The 20,335-nt window shown below is 39.5% G+C and overlaps 1 protein-coding gene across 2 annotated transcripts in view; it reads right to left on the reverse strand.

The window, feature by feature from the left end:
• Positions 1-5,410: 5,410 nt before the first annotated feature.
• The window catches only part of LOC310945286 (talin-2), a 97,765-nt gene continuing 82,840 nt past the window's right edge, over positions 5,411-20,335 (reverse strand). Inside the window, exons 44-58 of one of the 2 annotated variants that reach the window (XM_083911330.1) lie at positions 18,714-18,815; positions 18,158-18,277; positions 17,752-17,898; positions 16,409-16,575; positions 15,347-15,530; positions 15,040-15,165; positions 13,811-13,927; positions 13,402-13,587; positions 12,808-12,915; positions 12,044-12,149; positions 11,281-11,405; positions 9,330-9,518; positions 9,057-9,239; positions 8,815-8,940; positions 5,411-8,060 (exon numbers count right to left, since the gene is read on the reverse strand). In XM_083911330.1, the coding sequence (XP_083767456.1) occupies positions 7,932-8,060; positions 8,815-8,940; positions 9,057-9,239; positions 9,330-9,518; positions 11,281-11,405; positions 12,044-12,149; positions 12,808-12,915; positions 13,402-13,587; positions 13,811-13,927; positions 15,040-15,165; positions 15,347-15,530; positions 16,409-16,575; positions 17,752-17,898; positions 18,158-18,277; positions 18,714-18,815 (2,115 nt within the window). In that variant the 3' untranslated portion in view covers positions 5,411-7,931. Of the gene's footprint in view, positions 8,061-8,814; positions 8,941-9,056; positions 9,240-9,329; positions 9,519-11,280; positions 11,406-12,043; positions 12,150-12,807; positions 12,916-13,401; positions 13,588-13,810; positions 13,928-14,400; positions 14,500-15,039; positions 15,166-15,346; positions 15,531-16,408; positions 16,576-17,751; positions 17,899-18,157; positions 18,278-18,713; positions 18,816-20,335 lie in introns of those variants that run through there. The other variant, XM_083911331.1, reaches the window with a different exon arrangement.

Genomic DNA, 20,335 nt, shown 5'->3' on the forward strand with positions numbered 1-20,335 from the left:
TCATACCAAAAACACATCACTATTTCTTCATTTCCTAAGTATTGATCAATCATACATACTGGATCAATTTTGACCCAATAATAAATACTTATTTGTTTGAACATTTGATGAGGAAACCCTTATGGGGATCCAACAAATTGCTCTCAAAGGTTTTGATGAAAACTTTCAATTGTTGAGATTATTTTCTACAAAGTGTACTTTTATTGTTTGTCCCTTATATTCTGTGTTTTATACTCCTATATTTTATATCTTTGGTCGTCCGATCTGATGTCCTTCTTATGGAGCTTTTTAAAGGCAGTCAGCTGTCATTGTGTTGTTCTCCTGCCATGTGTTTTGTGGACTGCTAAGCAGCCAGTCAGGCATGCCAGTCATATACAGAGATCAGAGAGGCTCATGGGGCAATCCATGTCACCCTAACACCCTGGATAGATAGAGCGACGAATGTCGACACATTGTACCTGTCCAACAATTAATGGTTTACTCAGGTCAAGACTCAGGGGTTTGATTCAGGGGTCAGTAAAAAATTCTAAAAGCTAAAAGTGAGCCTAGAGTTCTCTATAGTGCAGTCAGAGGCCTTTAACATTTAACATGAACTGTGTTACTTGCTTAGGATTTTTATATTATCTTCAGGGCCATCAAACTGGGACAACATGTTTTCAGTATTTTTGCTTGCAGCAAAGACCAAGTGATTATCTTTACAATTCTTTGGTGCCTTTTATCACAGTTTTAGTCACACTAATGCTAGGAAACACAATACACAATCTAAAGTCTATTTAGAATATACCCCCTTTTTAACTGACCATTTAAATGTACTAAAACAGGTCTAATCTCTTATATTATAGATGCTAAAACTGGTCTTAAATCACATTTCTTTTCTGTATTGTACACCTTAGCCATGATTTCATGAGTATTGCTCACTGGAAATCAAAATATCTCACACATTTTAATTGATCTGTTGTTAAAAAAAAGTTATACTATGTACAGCATCATGCTGACGGGTGCCACAATGGAAACAACCCTCAGTATTCCCAGAATTCCTATTATGCCGTAAAGAAGGCTATGTGGCCCCGTAACAGTTAAAGTTAAAAGACCTTTGAAATTTTATTTCATGAGGTGACATTGTCTGTTGATGGCTGTGTTTTCATTACTGATTTTTTGTTGTGAAGAACTCATAAACGCAGTCATTTTTCTGTGGTGATCTCATCTTTTATCTTTTTTGTTTTTGTTTAAATAGGTAAGACTTGTTAATAATAAACATTAAAAGACCTACATATTGACATGTACCAATTGATTGATTCATTATTGTACTTATAATAGCCATAAAGTCAGGCAGAGGGACCAGCTCTCTTAGTTAGGGAGTAGAGTAGAGAATCATGATCTCAGACTGTAACTACAGTCAGATTTATATGCCATCAAAGTACAAATGTACGATAGGAGTTTACCCAGAAGGGCTTTATAGATGAACACATACAAATGACTGAGGCTTTGAAAGGTCAAAGACAGCCAGCCAGTCCCGGTAAAGTTTACAATGATGAGTCAGGGATTTTTCAATTTGTAACACCGAGATATATGCAGCACCTAACATGCAAACAATCAGCCAATGCATGCATAATCAAGAACCAATACCAGCAGTGGTGGAATAAGTACTCAGAGCTTTTACTTAAGTAAAAGTAGTAATACCACAATGTAGAAATACTGTTTTACAAGTAAAAATCCTGCATTAAAAATGTAACTTAAATAAAAGTACAAAGGTATTAGCATCAAAAATGTACTTAAAGTACAACAAGTATGATTAGGCAGCATTGCCTGTTTCAGAATATCATTGGATTATATGAGATTAATGTAAATATCTATGTGTTGCAGCTGATAAAGGTGATTTTAATGACTTTATACTGCTGTCCCAATATATATCATATTGTATTTGTTTAATATATTTTGTATTAATAATCTGAATTTGTAAAGTAACTAGTAACTAAAGTTACCAGATAAAAAAGTACAATATTTCTCCGGAAATGTAGTAGAATAGAAGTATAAAGTAGTATAAAATGGAAGTACCTAAAGTAGAGCACAGTATTGAGTAAATGTACTTAGTTTCACCACTGTTAACCACTAGTTCAAAAGAAAGTAATTGAGTGACTTCTGTAATTCATGTTGTAATTTGAGGGAATTTAACAATTTTCAGACCAAATAGTGAAAGCACAGATGAGTCAAACATTGAATCTGCAGTGTCAGACCAGAAAAGGTTAGCGCAGTTCATCATAGATGTGTTGAGACAGCTGGGTGAGCAGCTCCCAGACAGAAAGTTCTGTGATGATATCATTGTTAATGTCCAGACTGGAATTTCTCACTTCCTCCTCAATAATTAAAAGGTCCGAGGAGGAACATTGTTGGTGTTCCACTCGATCCTTTCTGAGTCAAACCTCATCTCTCTTTTTTTTTTAAACTTAATCAAGAACACTAGAACAATGTGCAGGGCTCATATGTGAGGTGAAGTAAAAATATCAGTGGGGTGAGTGTGTTTAGCCACTTTTCAAAGCGCTTGTTACAGCGTGTTATTGGTGTCACTTTCCATCAGTGAAGTAACACAGCCAACAACCTGTTGTGATTGTGAGGAAAATAAAGCAGAGAGAGATCAAAGGGAGGGAGATCAAAATGCAAAGAACAAATTATAAATACTTGATTTATTCTGAACATACCGTTATTTTCACCTTTTTTTTAAATAACCAAGGCACTTCAACAAGACAGACAGTGAGCAAAATTAGAGAACAGTAACCACTGTGTCAGAATCTATTTAAACTATGTTTTCTTAGAGCTATAGGATTAAAAAATTAGTAGGAAGTGTGGAGGCCACAGTTTTGAATGACTTCAGCACATCTGCGCCCACAGTACATCACTAGTTTCTCACAATGCTCTGGTTTGTTCTTGGTCCGTTCTTCTTCAGTCTCTTCCACAGTTCAGTAACTGTAGTGGGTTTCTTAGCCATTACCTTGTCGCTGACGATTTTCCAGAGATTCTCTATGGGGTTTAGATCAAATTCTAAACAGTAAAAAATAACAGTATTTTAGAATAAATCAAGTATTTATAATTTGTTCTCAAATTTTGATCTCCAGTGTATGAGCTAGGACAGTTACCCGAATATTGAATACTGTCTTTAGTAGATGAAGCCCATAGCCCTGCTGTAGCATGCAGCAGTCATCAGTAACTGTACCCGCTTTCTGACTTTTATTATAATTAGATTTAGGGCATAAAAATAATGTATGAGCTGTCTTCTATCAGCTGCTTGTCCACATTCAATTCAATGTCCTCGTCCTTCTGTTCCGGGTTTTTGCTGTCTCCTCTTCAGCCTTTTGATCCAATAAGAACTGGAAAATGTTAAAGAGCTACTGAAAGTTAAGTTTCTGTCATTTGGAAAAGCCTGCGTGATTAGTAGCCTTGAGAACTAACTTTAAGAGAAAATGGCAGAGAAAGTATCTCAGGTTTGTAAGCAGTGTTTGGAGCAGCTGTGCCGCAGTAATTGGCATTACCACCTCAAATTTTAGTGCCCGACAAATTTAGCACAGCTCTCACTTCATAGCATGGGCTCAATATAGCTTCAGGTCTAGTGCTGACTCAGAAATGTCTTGTCTTGACACTAAACTGTCACTTAAAGAGGCCTTGTTTGCGTGCCAGAAATCACCTCTGTGTTGTCCACTGGCATGGAGAACTTGTAGGGGTTCTGCTTCCTGTATGTACTGCTGCTGAGACATTGTGAGAGGATGTAAGAGAGAGACACACGTCAGATGTTTCATATTTTATCCATTCATAACATTTTATTTCCAGACATAAATGACTAAAATGCTGTTTCGAAGCCATCTCCAAATTGATAGGAATACAGTTCTGCTGGAGAACCTTCTTGGAGTCCTTTCTTGGTCTGGGTATTGAACCTCAGTACATTTCGAGTATGTTTGGTCCGATTCAAAGTCTTGTTGACAAATTCTTCATCAGATATCTTCTGATTAAAATTTTCTTAAAGTCCTTCCTATTTTGGGGGGCTGGGATTGTAGACAGAGAAACTCGGATTACAACACACAGAGGAAGAGTGACCTTATTCTTTGTTTAGGACGCCATTGCTTTATTATCTTTAGCAGATATTTGTGTGCTGCTATAGAGTGGCGAAGTCCCACCATTGTATCTCCGGTACATGGGACCTCAATGTGAATTTCTGATGCATGTGTTCCTATGGGTAATAGAAAAAGATTCTGGTCCCCTTTGAATTGTGCCATATTTTTCACGTTTGTGGTTTTTAAAGATAATTTTTCATACAAAAAAACTACAATTTATCGCAAAGAAGTTTGATAATGGTAGTTTTTTATGGGAGGGCGCTTTGTGAACTACAAGTCTTTGCTGTTCTCGACGCGAATTATATACACACCACCCGCAGATCGTACTCTGGTACAGACATGGCGATATCTCTGCTCCACTTCACCAACTTTGGACATTTTTGGACACACGTTCAGGAATAAAACACACCAGCATCTTGGATTGATCAGCACTGTGAATTGCTGTGAATTACGTTACGTCACATACACGACATGTAGTCTTTCTTATTGTGTTTTCTCTACAGCCGAACAATTGCACAATAAAAAAATTATTTAAATCCACAAACAACATATTTTTAATACGGGGCAAATAATGACTGGGACCAGCAAATAATTAAATTATCTGCACTGATACCCATTCATTTTTTACAATTTCAGAGGTCACATTGAGGTCTAACGGAAGTGGCGGGGCTTTGCCACTATATATTAACGTTCTGAACATAGAGTACAGAACCTTTAAATAGTCGAGTCGGAACACACTGGAATCACCCTGAAAAATGACAAAATGAGTACATTTGGATCTTACCCACCCACCCCAGTCTGACATGACCCCAGTGTCCTCAATGGTAGCTACGGCCCTGAATGTGGTTACAAATATTTGAACTCGTGAGGAATGTGTCTCAGGTTCTATCAATCAGAGTCCAATCAAGTGTGCAATTTAGGGTTCTTTTGTTTAGTTATAAGTATATAGTACAGTATAGTATAAACATGTATTCTTTATTTCATCAAAAAACAAAAAGGGCTGGATGCAGTATTGGTTTATTTGTTATAATTGATGGGATTAAAGGCATTTCCAAGTTCAAATTTACATTCAGGAGATCGAGCACAGAAGTGGACCTCAAAGACAAAGAAGAAGGTATCTGAAGGCAACCGGCAAAATGTGGGAACACCAAATACACATGGTAAGACAAGCTCAGGTCAGGTTTAACATGAAATGCACCCACATTTCTGTCTTTGCTCCTTAGGAGAAATAACAAAAAAAGGAAACCTGACACAAGGTTACATTGAAATGCTTTATTTTCAGTGAATACAAAAAATAGTTTTGAGGCCAGATAAATATCTTTTTATATTGTGTGTTAGCACTTATCTTTAGCGTAGCAACTTCATAATTTTACTTCTGTTAAGGGAGGAAAAAACATACCGAACACTTCAATTACTCCACATCATTGAAATGTGTCACAACATCTTAATGGTGACAGATATATCGAAATGTTCTTAGCACATTTATCTTTTATAAATGCTTAAAAAGCACAAGAAAAAAAAAGCCAATCCATAAAATTTCAGTGATTTCACAACATAATAAAGCAGTTGACAGACCAAAATCTCCAGTCTGTCTTAGTTTTAGAAGCACTGTGGTACATGCCTATGGAATGCAGTACAAAAATGTGTCCATATGTATAAATACATAATTATATATATATATACCACGGACATGAACCTACATTCCCAAACAATTGCTCGTCCGGTACCTTCTACTGACCGATGAGGTGAAGCTGTCACTCAAACAGACCAGACACTGTATGGGCTACGGACTAAGGCACTAATAATAACACTACAGACTTGACTGATGAGTAGTGGACCCCCCCCTCACACACTCACACACAAAATACAATGCCAGGAAAACACCTCTGAATCCAGACTCACACACACACAAAAACAAAAACGAGCCATTTGCTGTGGTATACTGTCTTGTACGTGGAGGTCAGAATCACAAAGCGCATCCTTCGTGTTAAACTCTGTCGATGTATAAACAAAGAGATGCATCCGAAGCACAAAGCCATGCATTTTCACAGCAGGACCTAATCTTACGATATACTGTAGTTTCATAATAAAAAAAGGCCCATAAAGTAAGACAAAGGAACTGAACACACTACAATCAAACTTGGTAAACAAAAAGGTTCTTCTGTCGCAGCAAGTAGTATATACTGCAAAGTCGCACAGAGTACCCTTAAATTCAGAAACTGACGGGGTGGGGGGTGGACTGCAGTGATTAGTGGCGCAGTCACTTCACTTTCAACCCACTTATTTTAAAATCAATTCTGACAAAGTTTTATTTGTTATTTTTTTTAGATTTAGCTGCTTATTGAATTTACAGAATTAGAGGTGAACGGACTCATCAATCTCTGGCAGTGATTGCGTAATGCTGGAAAAAGGGAGTTCAATGGCAATAATAGGGGGATAGAAAATCATGAAGAGAAGGGCCAAAGTTAATCTGCAGGGTTTAGTAACCATCAGACAAAGCACAAAAGCGGCACAGCGCGGCTTTCAATTGATTCAAGACGTCTGAGGTATTTACATGTGTTCTCAATTTGCATGCTGCTGTAGCCAATCAACCTGCTTGATTACTCTACCCACGTATTCTATAGTAACAGTAAAATATAATACTCAATTACACAATATCTTCTATATTATTACTTTAAGTTTGCATGGTTTAAGGGACACCAATACTGCCCCCTAAAGCACCATCCATGTTATTGCATCATCAAATGCTGTTTATACTGTATGCAGCTCCCCTGAAATGATAAGGAATTAAAAAAGAAAAAAAAAGGATTGGCTCAGATATCCGGCCACAGGCTCTGCTAGTGGTGGTAAATATGAGACCATTTCTGACGTCTCTCTGTTAAAAATATGCAGGACGGATACATATTCCCTTTCCGGTAATATATCCTCCTGTGTAGAAAAGCATCGACATGGTAACGAAATGTAAAACATTTGACTTGAGTCTGAGCGGCTGCATATGTTGACACCAATGTTCAAGAGCTTGGACAAAGCTCTTGAACATTGGTGCATCTTAAAAAGACATTTTTCATGTAGAGCCCATCAAGATAAAAACAAAATGACAAGACAGAAAGCAAAGACGCTTATATCAGTGTCTGCGTTCAAAGAAGATTCCCAAAAAGCAACTGTGAAACACCAATACGCATCCTACCTTCCTTACTGTAGGGCTAATGACCATTGATTTTAAGTCAAGACACGCCACGATTTAAACAGATACTAAGGTGACAAATTGGCGCATAAAGGCCAACATTCATACAAAATCAGAGCTGAAATATTTTTGCTCTCAGTGTGACGATGCACTTAAACGGCATTAAAATCAACTCTTCATCTTAGAAGTTTCTTAACTAGAGCTGCAATTTATATGAAAAAAAAGAAACCAAGAAAAAAAAATAGAAACCGTAGCTTATGGGGAAACATGACAGCGTGGGAGCTGAGTCATTTGTTCCAAAAATGTCACATTCTGGTTCAGACTGGATCAGTCAAAGTAGTTATGCTATACATGAGGACAAAAAGCAGTTCTTCAGTCGAATCGCCACAACCTTTATGTTTTCTCCAGAAAGTAGTCAGTTCCATACAGTAGTGTTTCAAACTTGCGACTTTGAGATCTTTCCGTGTGATGTGGACTCAACTGCAGACTTTACAGGTTTGTTCAATCAGTTGCAACATATCTGAAGTCGCTGTAGGCAACGTACCTGTTCAAATGTGCCATTACAAAAGAAAACAAGCACACAACACAAACAGAGATGTGCTCTTCACACTGCTTGAAGCGTATATGTCTGCAGTGAGTGTGAATATTTAGTTGTTGTCCTCTCGTAGTTCACTGGGCAGGAACTTGTACTGCTGCTGTCTAATCTGGGCCAGTTTTTTCCTGGCTTCTTCCAGCTCTCTCTCCTTTCTCAGCATTTCCTCCTGGGCTGCAATAATCTAGAAAGACAAAAAATGTTTTTAATTTAGAGCAAACATTTGAACTACTATACACATTAAAAAAACTGTTTGAGTAGGCAGCTTAAAACCCATTCAGTCCACCATTTGGTTCAAAAGCCAAATATGCTTATAGTAAATACAAATTAACATCCTGCCATCTGTCAATGAGTGCGCTTGTGTGCAGTGGTAAACAATGCTTCAGTTCCCACATTTCTTGAGTTACAAATACAGTATTAGCCTGTGTATTGAAGAAGAGAAATAATCATTTTCTGTCAGGAGGAGGTATGACTTAATCTAGAAGCTGAGGGTGTTTGCGCTTCTTTTTAGAGGCATCTAATCAATGCTGCCACATGTCAGTGCACAGCGAAGTGTGACAGCGTGGCAAAGACAATTCAAGAATGTGATAATGAGAAGTTATTTGAGCATATCTGTACGTGAGAACAGACAGAATTCCATGGTGTTAAAAGTTTTGCATGTTTAATCTCATCTAAATGAACAGAAAACACGTTTTCAAAGTCAGTTTCTCAGTCAGGTACGCCAAGCAACGCTCCCTCATTCCTCACTCCTGCTCTTACAAAGAATGGTCAACAGTGGCTCAAGTTAGTAAATGGTAAAGATGGTGGTTGAACAGGATTGGGCCTCCCAGACATTACGCCTGTAAAAACACCTGCACCAACTGAAAAAATTTGGAAAGATTTTTCCGTTTAAGAGACAAGAACCTCTTATATTGTGTGATGTTGTTCAGCGTCCTTACCTGTGCTATTCCACCCACAAACTTGGTCTTGACCACCACATTGTCTTCATCTGCTTTGTCAAACGCTGCCTTCTGAGCGGCCCGCACCAGATTGTCTGACGCCCTCTTTACTGCATTCCCAGCAACCTATCATAGTAAGAGATGAGTTGAGAACAGCTAATGACATAAAACAAGAACACTGAATCTGCTCTGTGTTATGAGAACTAACGGTATCTCGTTTGGAGTGTGTGTGTGAACTGTACCTGTAGTCTCCTCATGGCCTCAGAGTCCTGGTCCGCCTTCACCTTACAGGCAACCAGCAGCTGGGCGGTGGAGGCCGCAACCTGTTTGGCTGAAGAGATGAGCTTCTCCTCACTTGCGTGGCCTTGCACAGAGGCATTGGCTGCCTCGCACAGGTTGCTGGTTGCTGCTGCTACCATACGCGCCTGGAAGAGACAAAGCGATGGCAACATTTTGTTTGGTAAATTGTGCCTCAGATTGTATTTCATAAAAATGCTTCTCTGCCTCACACTTACAGCAGAGATGAGCCCTTGGGACCACTGTCCGTCGTCCACAGCGTTGGCGGGGATGAGGCCCACTTTGCCCTGAGCCACCAGCTCTCTCTGGGCAGCTGAGGCTGATTTGACCAAAGCGCTGGTGGCTGCGGCAATGGACTTGGCTGCCTCAAGTATCTGCTCCTCGAAGTTCAGCGTCTCATCTGCTTGCTGGGGGGTGGGGGGTGGCGGAGAAATCAATCAGTCAGAGAGGATCCTTCATAAGGCTAGGGTTTGTTACCTTCAGCACCGCTAGGATTTAAAGTGACATGTCACGTTAAATCATCGCCCATCGCTCCTAGATTTGACTCTGGTCAACTCAATCTAGCGCCACTCAGAGCATCTTTCTGGTATGCACATTTATTTATTTTTTTTACTTTGGGATGACAAAAGTTACATCTGATTATTGATTTTCCCATCAATACTGACACACTTGGAGAAACAAAAGCTTCACACAGCCAGATACAAAGCATATTATAAAACAGCGGATAAAGACCTAGATGCAACAGAAGAAACCCTGCATGAAGATTAACACACACACACACACACACACACACACACACACACACACACACACACACACACACACACACACACACACACACACACACACACACACACACACACACACACACACACACACACACACACACACACACACACACACACACACACACACACACACACACACACACACACACACACACACACACACACACACACACACACACACACACACACACACACACACACACACACACACACTGTAGACAGAGCGGGACACTGTAGGAATATGTTTGATATATAGTTGGGACTGAATAACAACCTAATATATCAAACATATCAGACAGAGCCCTGCAGAGAAGGCCTCCATTGGTGGGGGCAGGCAGGGAAGGAGGAGGGGGTTAACTGGGGGCCAGTGGACATATACTGGGATGGGCTTTAGCTACAATTACCAACAGATGGACAGGGGATTAGAGGATGAGGGTAAAAATGGAAGAAGATAATAGAATGCGTTTTTGGTGAGTTTTCAGTATCATCTACAAAGATTTTACTTGAGAAGTAAAACTTTAACGGGCATGGATATCCAATAATGGAATAATGGGTACAAGGGGAGTCTTTGGTTATTATGGGAAGTTTATATTAAGAGATTCTGGTGAAGTCGTGATCTTAAATCAAGGTCAAAGAAAATTGGATGGGAACACGTAACAGGGAGGAGACAGGACAGAACACCATGTGAAAATTCCCCACATTAACACTGAAACTTAAATATAAACCACAAAAAAAAGAACAAAGACGTGTTTACATACAGGCAGAGAACATTGGTAAAAGTGAAAATACTTCAAAGCATTGCTACAAATTACATTTGTCTCATATACACTATATGCTTACTTATTAAAACAAACGGAAAATTTCACACCATGATTACAGGGACCAAACTTATCATTTGGTAATAATAATAATTAAAAGTCAGTCATTTTACCATGTTTTAACATTACACTGGTAACCGCTTCATTCCCATCACTTGGGTATTTGTCCTTGAATAAACCTTTGAACGACTTTTATTTGTAATGGAGAATTGTTACATTGTTGTATTGGTACTTTTACTTAAGTAAAGGATCTGAGTACTTCTTATGCCATTGGAAACATCTGTAAACATCTGAATGCAGGAATTTTAGTTGTAAGTATTTCTACTGTATATTACTACATCCACTAAAGGGTCTGATTACTTCCCCTGCCTTCTGGCTATACATTTATATGAACCCATTGAAATTAAATCTTAACCAGCTGTGATATAGTGCTTCATAATGAACATTTTCTACTTTAGTAAGAAAAGCCTCTAACACGGAGTTCTAGTATTCTCTCAATCACCTCCCTATACAAGACAAGACAAAGTCCCAGTGAGTTATCATATTGTCATATTGTCATTCACCTTGGGCTTAGCTCGGGGTTTGAGCTGCTCCAGCTTCTTGGCTGCCGCTTCGATGGACGCCGCTGCTCCGAGTAGCTCCGTCTCTGCAATCACTGTTGGATCCTCGGGGTCCACCCACTCTGAACCTGAGGTGCAGCATGCACACATGCAATTCAGATTTAAATTTGAACATAGGATTTTAAAACATTCTTCACAAAAGCGGTGTGTCATGCCATACGACAACGCTGTGATCACACACACAAAAAAGTGCCACACGTCACTGCATCCCATGCATAGCTGATGGAGGCCACAAACTGCTATTCACTGCAATGAAAATGGATTTATTTCAAAATGAGATGGCACATGAAATGAAGCACGACGGCTGGAGCTGACTCAATGTACATGAGAAGCCTAAGAGAAGCTGGATTTCCAAATGAGATTAATTGAATCAATGTTAGGGCCGAGAAGAGAAGGTGTCGGACAGCTCACAACTGGTGAAATAAGTCATAGTACAGAAAAACAGTGCAAACTTACCTCCATCTGTAGCGAGAGAAAGGGGACATGGATATTACCAAATGTTTGTTTTAAAGAATGTTTCGCTGTTATTTAGGAAATTAAAAGCATGTTCTCTTATTGGTGTAGTAGCCTCCTACTGGGAATTACAAACATGACAGATTTTGTTGGAAGCTTCATTAGTGAATCAATAAAAGTTACTGAAGTAGATTTGGCTTCAGTATAACAATATAAAAGGAGTCAGTGTGTGAAGTGTGTGATGAGCTCTTACCTTTCATGGCCTCAGCGGTCTGAATGAGCTCTGTGACAGCTCCTGCCACTCGTTTGGAGCAAGCTGCCAGCTGCTGCTTCTGATCTGCAGAGGGCTTCTGCAGGAGCTATGCACAGACACACACAGACACATTTAACAAACAATATTCAGCTTGAAAATACTGTACAACTGAGACAACATTTCTCTGGTTGTGCACTAAAAATGAAGAAGCGGTTTCCACTGAATAATGAAATCACTATTTGTATTGCTATTTTTACCAAATATGGCATAAAAATGTATAGTTATATCTAGGTAAACACCTTGGCTAATTAACCCCTTAAACTCTATTAGACCAACAGCTGGCTCCGACCTTACAAACTATGTGTAGCCAAACTCAAAACCATTAAAACTTACTAACTAAGTAAAAAACGAATTGTTTCCAGTTAATGTCACTTGGCCTCTTGGGTTTAAATATTTCACTGAGACCATCATATAGTTTCAACGACATGAAGGAACAATCAGATACAAAAATATAACTTTTCTGATAACTTTCATGGACAATGTGCCGTCAGTTTCTTTTTTCTATATTTGGAAAAATTAAGGGGAGAGTAGGAAGTAAATGTTCAGAATCAGTCTGATGCATTTCTGTATGAGCCATTATGAGAGCATACTTTATACATCTAAAAATGTAAGATACCATCAATATTCATCGTCTGACTTGTGAATGCTGATTAAGACTCCCTGTCTCTCTCTGAAGATACTTACTGACAAACCGTTGAACCTACCAATAGAACTTGCTCCAGTAGATCGATGTATCCAGTTGTACACTCTGATCCAAACATCAGCGCTCTGTTCATCACCTCCTCACTGACCTCTGGATGGTAGGCTGCTTGCTGAAAGAAACATATGCTGATTGTAAATACACTGGAAAACAAAATTAGAGAACAAAGAATTAATACTGGATTTTTTCTGAAAGTTATTTTTTATCGTCCAGAATTTGATAGAATATCCGCTGTGGCTATACCTCTGCTTTTTTTAAAATAAACAAGGCACTTCAACTAAAACCTTTATTTTGTGAATATAAAAAGTATTCATAATTCTCTCTCTCTCTCTCTCTCTCTCTCTCTCTCTCTCTCTCTCTCTCTCTCTCTCTCTCTCTCTCTCTCTCTCTCTCTCTCTCTCTCTCTCTCTCTCTCTCTCTCTCTCTCTCTCTCTCTCTCTCTCTCTCTCTCTCTCTCTCTCTCTCTCTCTCTCTCTCTCTCTCTCTCTCTCTCTCTCTCTCTCTCTCTCTCTCTCTCTCTCTCTCTCTCTCTCTCTCTCTCTCATCATGTAGCAACATTAAGACATGTATGCATTTTTCTATTGGGTTAAAAATGAACCTTGCAGGTGGTGAGCATGTCTGAAATAGCCTTGCGACTCAGGTTGGCAGTGTGGATGATGTCTTCCTGCCGGGCAGAGTTCCCTGCAGCCACTGCTTTAGCGGTCGCCATGGTGATGCCCTTTGTCATGCGAATGAACTCCTCAGGTGTGGTCGTCTTGTTGGGAGCATCCCTGGATTGAAACACCTGGGGATGAAAAAGTACTTGGCCGTCATTTGACAGGTCGTATACAAATTTGATCAGGAGATGTAAAAAACGTATCTCCAGTATAACAAAACGAATCATGATCGGATTAGTTTAAGGCGTAAAGCCTAAATAGTATTCTTGAATCATTAAAGCATCATTCAGTATCAGTGAGTCATAAGCGATAATGCATTACTGTTGTCCAACATCCTCCACACATCCTCACCGCCAGTTCTTGTTTGATACACTCAATTGTGGCCTCAAGTGCCCTGGTGCCCCGAGTGGCCTCGTCCTCTACAGCTTTGACCGTCTTCAGCAGGGACGTCACGTTGGTCACCATTACCTGACAGACGAACAAAAGAACACCAAAAGTGAAAACTGATAAAATCATGCAATTCAATGCAACTAAATGACGTGCATCAGAGTAAGTGACCTGGGCAATATCGTTTAATCCACTTTGATCCAATGGAAAGAAAATGATTATTTAATATCTGTTATATTGAGGCTATAAAAAATAAGAGAATATAAGAAAACAAAAACAAAGACAGACAAATACAACCGATAGCTACATATACAGTCATGGTTCACACTGCAACACAATAGGACAGCTTACACTACACATGTCTCACCCTGGCTCCCCATAACATGTCACTCTAAGCATTTTAAGCTGATTTTGACTGTTTTCTACGATCATGGATGTAAGCCCCTCATGTTTTTTTCAGTGGTTCGAGCATTGCACAGGGCTATGAGGGTGTACTACTCAAACTCAAAGATAGGGGGTGCACAGCACCCATGCAATAAAACTCAGTCCTCAACACTTGAAGATTTTTTTTTTTTCACTTCAGGTCCTAAAATTGGATGTGAGGCAGATTATCATTTGAAAGACTCCATGACACACAGCTGTGAAAACCGACCCTTTAAAAAACAAACAAAAAAAACCACTTCACAGCTCGAGTTGATAATGAGTAGTCAGCAATGTCATCGGTGGACTATGTGTCTTTGAAAATTTACACTACATTTGTGTTGAAGCCAAGGATTCAGGTGATTTATCTTGGATACAAATATACCGGTTTCCTGTGATCCAGAGCATCAATTTCTCGGCTATTTATATTACTGAGACACAGTCATCGTTTTAACTCGTGTGAACAGGTTTCATTATGACAGGAGTGGTGCTGTAGCTGATTAATGGCCCTGCCTGAGGAAGAGGAGGATGGTTGCCTTGCATACATACAGAATGTGAGATTTTTTTATTAGACCTTTTTCATATCAGGTGCAAGGGAATATAAAACTATCACCATCACTGGAAAAAAAATCTGCATAACTGATTAGATTATGCTAATTTCAGATATCTAAATCTAAAGAAGACATATACGCCCTTTGACTGTGTTGAAGACCACTGAATGCCTTTAAATTAGATGACAGTTTCAGGACCTGCAGACTCCCTGATCCCCTCACCTTGGCAGCGCTCTTCAGCTGGTACATGGATGGATCGTCTGCTGCCTTTCCTGAGGCACACTTGGTGGCACTGATGAGCTCAGCCAGCGCCTTGGCCACATCTTTGACAGCATTTATCAGAACTACCTGGAGAAAGGACACACAGATAGACACCGGTTTATTACACATCGATCAGAGAAAGAAGAGACAAAACTCTGAAAGGTCAGTGCCATTCATTGCTCGTTTTTCCGTATCTCTAATAACACAGTTGCACAGTGAATAAAGGACAAACCGAAAATTGAGGGAAGAAAAACAAGGCTTTTCTAACCTGTGTCTCAGGGTCGTCTGAGCCGATACTGGCAGCTCCCAGTTTGACCACATCCGTGAGCTGGGTAATGGTTTTGGCAGAAGACTGGGCGGCCTGGGCCAACCGGTCCTGACTGGAAGCTGCACCGGACACCAGCATCTTTGTGTCCTCCACCAGAGCTTTGGCCGTCTTCAAAATATTTTCCCTGAGAAAGAAGATGAGGAGGCAGAAAAAGATGGAAGAGAAGAAGACAAAAGTGTTGCATAGTCTTTTAGTGACTGAAGCCCCGATCTAGGCGTCTCACTCCAGCAGAAATAAAAAATGGTAAGACGTGTGAATCGCAGTCATTACAAAAAATGCACACTGGCAGACATTTCTTTTCATATCACAGATCATCAAAGCTGGCACGAACAGAAGGAGGAAAGAGAAGATCATGCCACGAGTCAAGTCTGTTATTTCTCTTAAAGTATATTGACAAGAGTTCCTGTGCTGCAGAGTTCCTTCTTAATTTTTAAGCGAGCTGTGTGACGTAATTTGAGATAAAAAGCGATTCCATTCCCTTTCATGTTTCCCCGGCAGGGCTTCTTTACATTTTTGCTTTCATGATTCTTCAGTGAGGTACAGTACAATTTTACTGACAATTATCTGTCATGATATAGGTTAATGATTTTTGGTCAGAGCAGCATGTAAAGTGCCAAGTCTTGTCTTGGATCATTAGATATGTATTTCTTTGAATTGATCATTCAAAAACAACTAGGCTGACACTCGACCATGCTCACTTTTACTTAAACATTTTTTAGCACCATGGGAATCCTTCCCTTCAAGTGGAGTCTTTAGTGTAAGAGCAAGAAAATGTGACACTTCCTCTATCTTTCAAACCCTGAGGGTAATTTGTAGTTTCTAACTCCTGAGACTTCCTGCCCCCTGTTCACCAGCTAATACGTCATTCTGTCTGTTTCAAATAAAAAGATAACCTGAGGGCAAATTTTAGACTCCAGTCACGTCCGGTACTTGTAGAATTAGTGGTGTCTCAAACAATTGTATTTGCATACAGACACAATCTGGCATTTTTACTGCTCCAACCTGTGGTCAGCGAAGGACTCGTCATTCTCTGCATTGAGTGTGCCGGCGGAGGCGAACATGATGGTGGTGTCCAGATCCGCGATGATGCCGGACACTGCGCTGGCGGCTGTGATGCAAGCCTGAGTGCCCTTGTTGCCAGCCTGGAGGGCAGAGAGCACCAAGGACACCTGAGGACACACACAGACATCACACCCTGTAATCACACAGGTGAGGATGGCCAAATATGTTCACCTAAGGCAGAAAGTACATTCTACATACCGTAAATATTTGAAAAACGACTGGATTAGTGTATTTTACCTATTTTGTTACCTATTTTGTTTAAACCCATTTATTGTTTTTTAATTAGTTTCCTACTGTAAATAAGTATTACTACATTTTAGTCACATTAACTGGTCAAAACAGAACACACTGCTATAAATTCTGACAAACACTTCCATTTTGCATTGTTTGTGATATGCATCCCCTTGGAACGTGATAAATAATGCATTCAACTAAGCAGTCCCAAAACACTAGTCGCAAGAGGATTTAAAAATCTGCTGCGACAACAAAATGCCATGTTGGCGCAGAGCAATGCACAACATCACTCACTCAGTGAAATGAGTACGTGTCAAACATTTGTTTTCCTCACAGATGCCTGAGCGGCAGTAGAAAATGATTAACTGACTTGACACTTGAACTGTTAAATAAAAGAAATGTTGGAGATCCAAACAGAGCAAGCATGACAAATTACAGAGACAGCCCTGTTCTTTTCTTGTCATGAAGATGTTAAGCAAAAGAATAACCCCTACTGTAGCTTAAGTTCAAACTAAAATGGTCACAATGAGAGAGTAGTATCTATACAGCTAAATGCTGCAGATTATCCACTATTAATTCCTATAGAGGATATTTGTTGACTGCTTGGATATGATCGGTGCAAAACTTAAGCATGAATTATTCAAATTAAGAAAGTAATCAATTTTGCAAAGTGATGAATTAAACAGTCAGAATACTGTTAGCGATTTTTCCTAAGTGCATTAAATCAGGAGCAATGTGATAAGATTAATTATAGCGCTAACACTAATTTTATATTGCTAATACCATGGTGGCAGAATCACTTGGTGTAAACTACACAGCTAGAAAATAACAATACGGGACCTTTAACATCATCATGCTAAGATAGAAGATGAAAAAAGTGATATATTGGGTAGATTTAAGGTGCAACTTAGATAATCAATAAAAATAAATTCATAAATAAAAAATAAATAAATTAGTTAATTAACATTTACCAACACAACTATGTACATTTCTAAAAAATAAGAAAAAATACATTAAAATCTAACCCAGATCCTTGAATGATAGGATACCTTCTCTGTGACTGCGCGAGCACATTCAATGAGCTCTCGTTTGGTGAAGCCATCGGAGGGAGTGATCTGCAGAGCTCCAGCTTTCTGCACAAGGAAGATACAGCCATGTCCGAGCTCCTGCACTCGAGACTTGATTTGGAAACCGATCTGGATAACAGACAACACAGTACAAACTTACTGAGCTATTATCCCTATGCAAATATAAGAAGTCCAATTTTTTGAGACTAATCAAATCTGTACAGTTAATGTTTACATGGCATATTTCCTGTGTGATAATTGTTCACATGTAATTTTTTATACACATGCAGCTATTAGTGTTGAAAAGATAAATCTGTCACACTGATGTAGCAGAGTTGTATAATGTTCAAGACAATCTATCTCTGAGTGACACCCAGGCCATCCTCACCTCCTCTGGCTCAGCTGTGTGAGCAGCCAGTCGTCCCTGAACGGCCAGCTGGCTGTAGTCAACGGTGACCTGAGAGGCCAGGCCACCCAGCTCGTCTGGACATGTCACTGATTTGGTCATCTGAGGGATAAACACACACTGACTGTCAGTCCAAACTTAAACCCATGTTTACTCTTCTTTCCCTCTGGGCTCCTTAAACTGTACACAAACGGACTGCCTGTACATTAATAATAATGCTATATATGGTGCTAAATGTGTTCCATAGAAAGAAAATATAAATGAAACAAAGCATGTGCTAATGAACAACATTTGCACTCAATCTAACCCACTAGATATTTTGCCCCTGGCTGTGAGTATATCAGGTATTTAAAATTCTACCAACTGCTGTTGTAGATAAAGCACATTTTGATGATTATTTTAACATACACAGGATGTTTTTTTCTAATTTCTAAAAACATTTCATATCAAAAGTTTTCCCATCTAATCGGCTATAATTTATTCCCAAGTCATAGTCACACTTCCAAAACAATGTAAAACAAGTATTCCGAAGGCTTACCATTTCCTGAGCAGTGACAGCAATAGCCTTCGAGTGTTTCACCATACTGGTCTGGTAATCTACAAATGAGCCCTCCGGTTCAGGCGGCGTACCTTCATCCAGCTAAGGACAGACACACAGACACACATTTTAGGCAGGATTGATCTGTCCTTACAAACATTTTCAAATGTGAAGCAAATCAATCATTCAGCTCTCAAGTTGCAGTGACAAATAATTAATCTACCCTTCAATTATAATAATTCTGTCAGGTGGGTAGGCATCAGTTAATCTGCAAAACCAACATTAACGCAATTTTACATTTGAATAAACACTCGGAATGAATGATAAACATTCATTATAAATTATCCACTGAATCCACTCTGTAATTGCAGCTTTAAAATAGCATCAATTACAAAAACATTTCATCACCAGCTTGCAGTGCATCCATTATGTTTCTAGCATTTCTGCTAAATTAGTCAGCACTTGGCATCACAGCAAAGCCAAGGAGACGAAGGAGATATCGCCGCGCGGAGAAAGCATGCTGGTGCCAGAATTAATCTACAAAATCGCAAGTACAGGACACCCGCTGAGTGAGATAACACCTTAGAATCTCCGGTCTTGACTAAGTGACTAAAAGTTTAGCAGACAAACATTTAAAATCTCCTCTGCAAAGGGTGATCAATATGTCAAATGATTATCTAAGAGGATTACCTCATTTTAATCAACTTCTGACACACACGTTGAGTGACACACGGACAAAACACACACACACACTCTCATCATGCAGATGCGAAATGAACCACTTTAATTATCCATGTCGTCCCACAGGTGATGTTCTGTCTGGTGACCCACGCCTAAGGCACTTTTTTCACCTCTGCCACAGGTCGCACATACAGAGGCGAGGACGGATATAATGAGCTGATGCTATTCTGTCTGTACTTGAGATAAAAAGGCTTTTTTTCTTGCTTCAAACCGTATGTGTTTGCCAATAGCTGGACTGTTAATTGGAAAGATGGTCTCAAGGCCTAACAATAGCTGAATTTCTCCCTGCTTTGGTGGCTCGTGATTTGTATTAATATGCTAATCAGTGACTTTTATATGGAGGCACTGAAGGCTGTTATCAAGACGTTACACAGGAACAGGAAATCAGGTTTTGAAAAAAGAAGAAGAAAGGAAATCTAAATTAGAAAATGATGGTTGTTTGTACAAATCCTAGAACAACCTAAAATGTTTAAGAGCATTTTCTTTCCTGCCAGTCCCCCTGTACGCTCACCAACCTAATGCCTATTGCTAACCAATTTATTCCACTCTCCACAGTATTTTGGCTCTTTTGAATGTGGACCCTTGTCAAAACAAGACATTTTTCCACCATAAATGTTGCCAACTCATTCAGATTAAGCCACAATGCTAATGTAATGTGTGGTCACAGGCAACCACAACTTTGTGTTTGCTCAATTTCAGTAATCGGTATAAAAGGAAAACCAGAAAAGGATGTTGTATGTAGCTGCTCTGAAGTTTTGTTAAACAACCAGACAGAGTAAATTTATTTGACTGACCACAATCTTGATATCCAGGCACAAAAACTAATGGCCATGCTCTGGTGTTTCCCCCCTGAACCCGAGCATCAAACCTGTGAGATGCCC

Source organism: Echiichthys vipera (assembly GCF_963691815.1).
Source record: "Echiichthys vipera genome assembly, chromosome: 1".
Taxonomy (NCBI): domain Eukaryota; kingdom Metazoa; phylum Chordata; class Actinopteri; order Perciformes; family Trachinidae; genus Echiichthys; species Echiichthys vipera.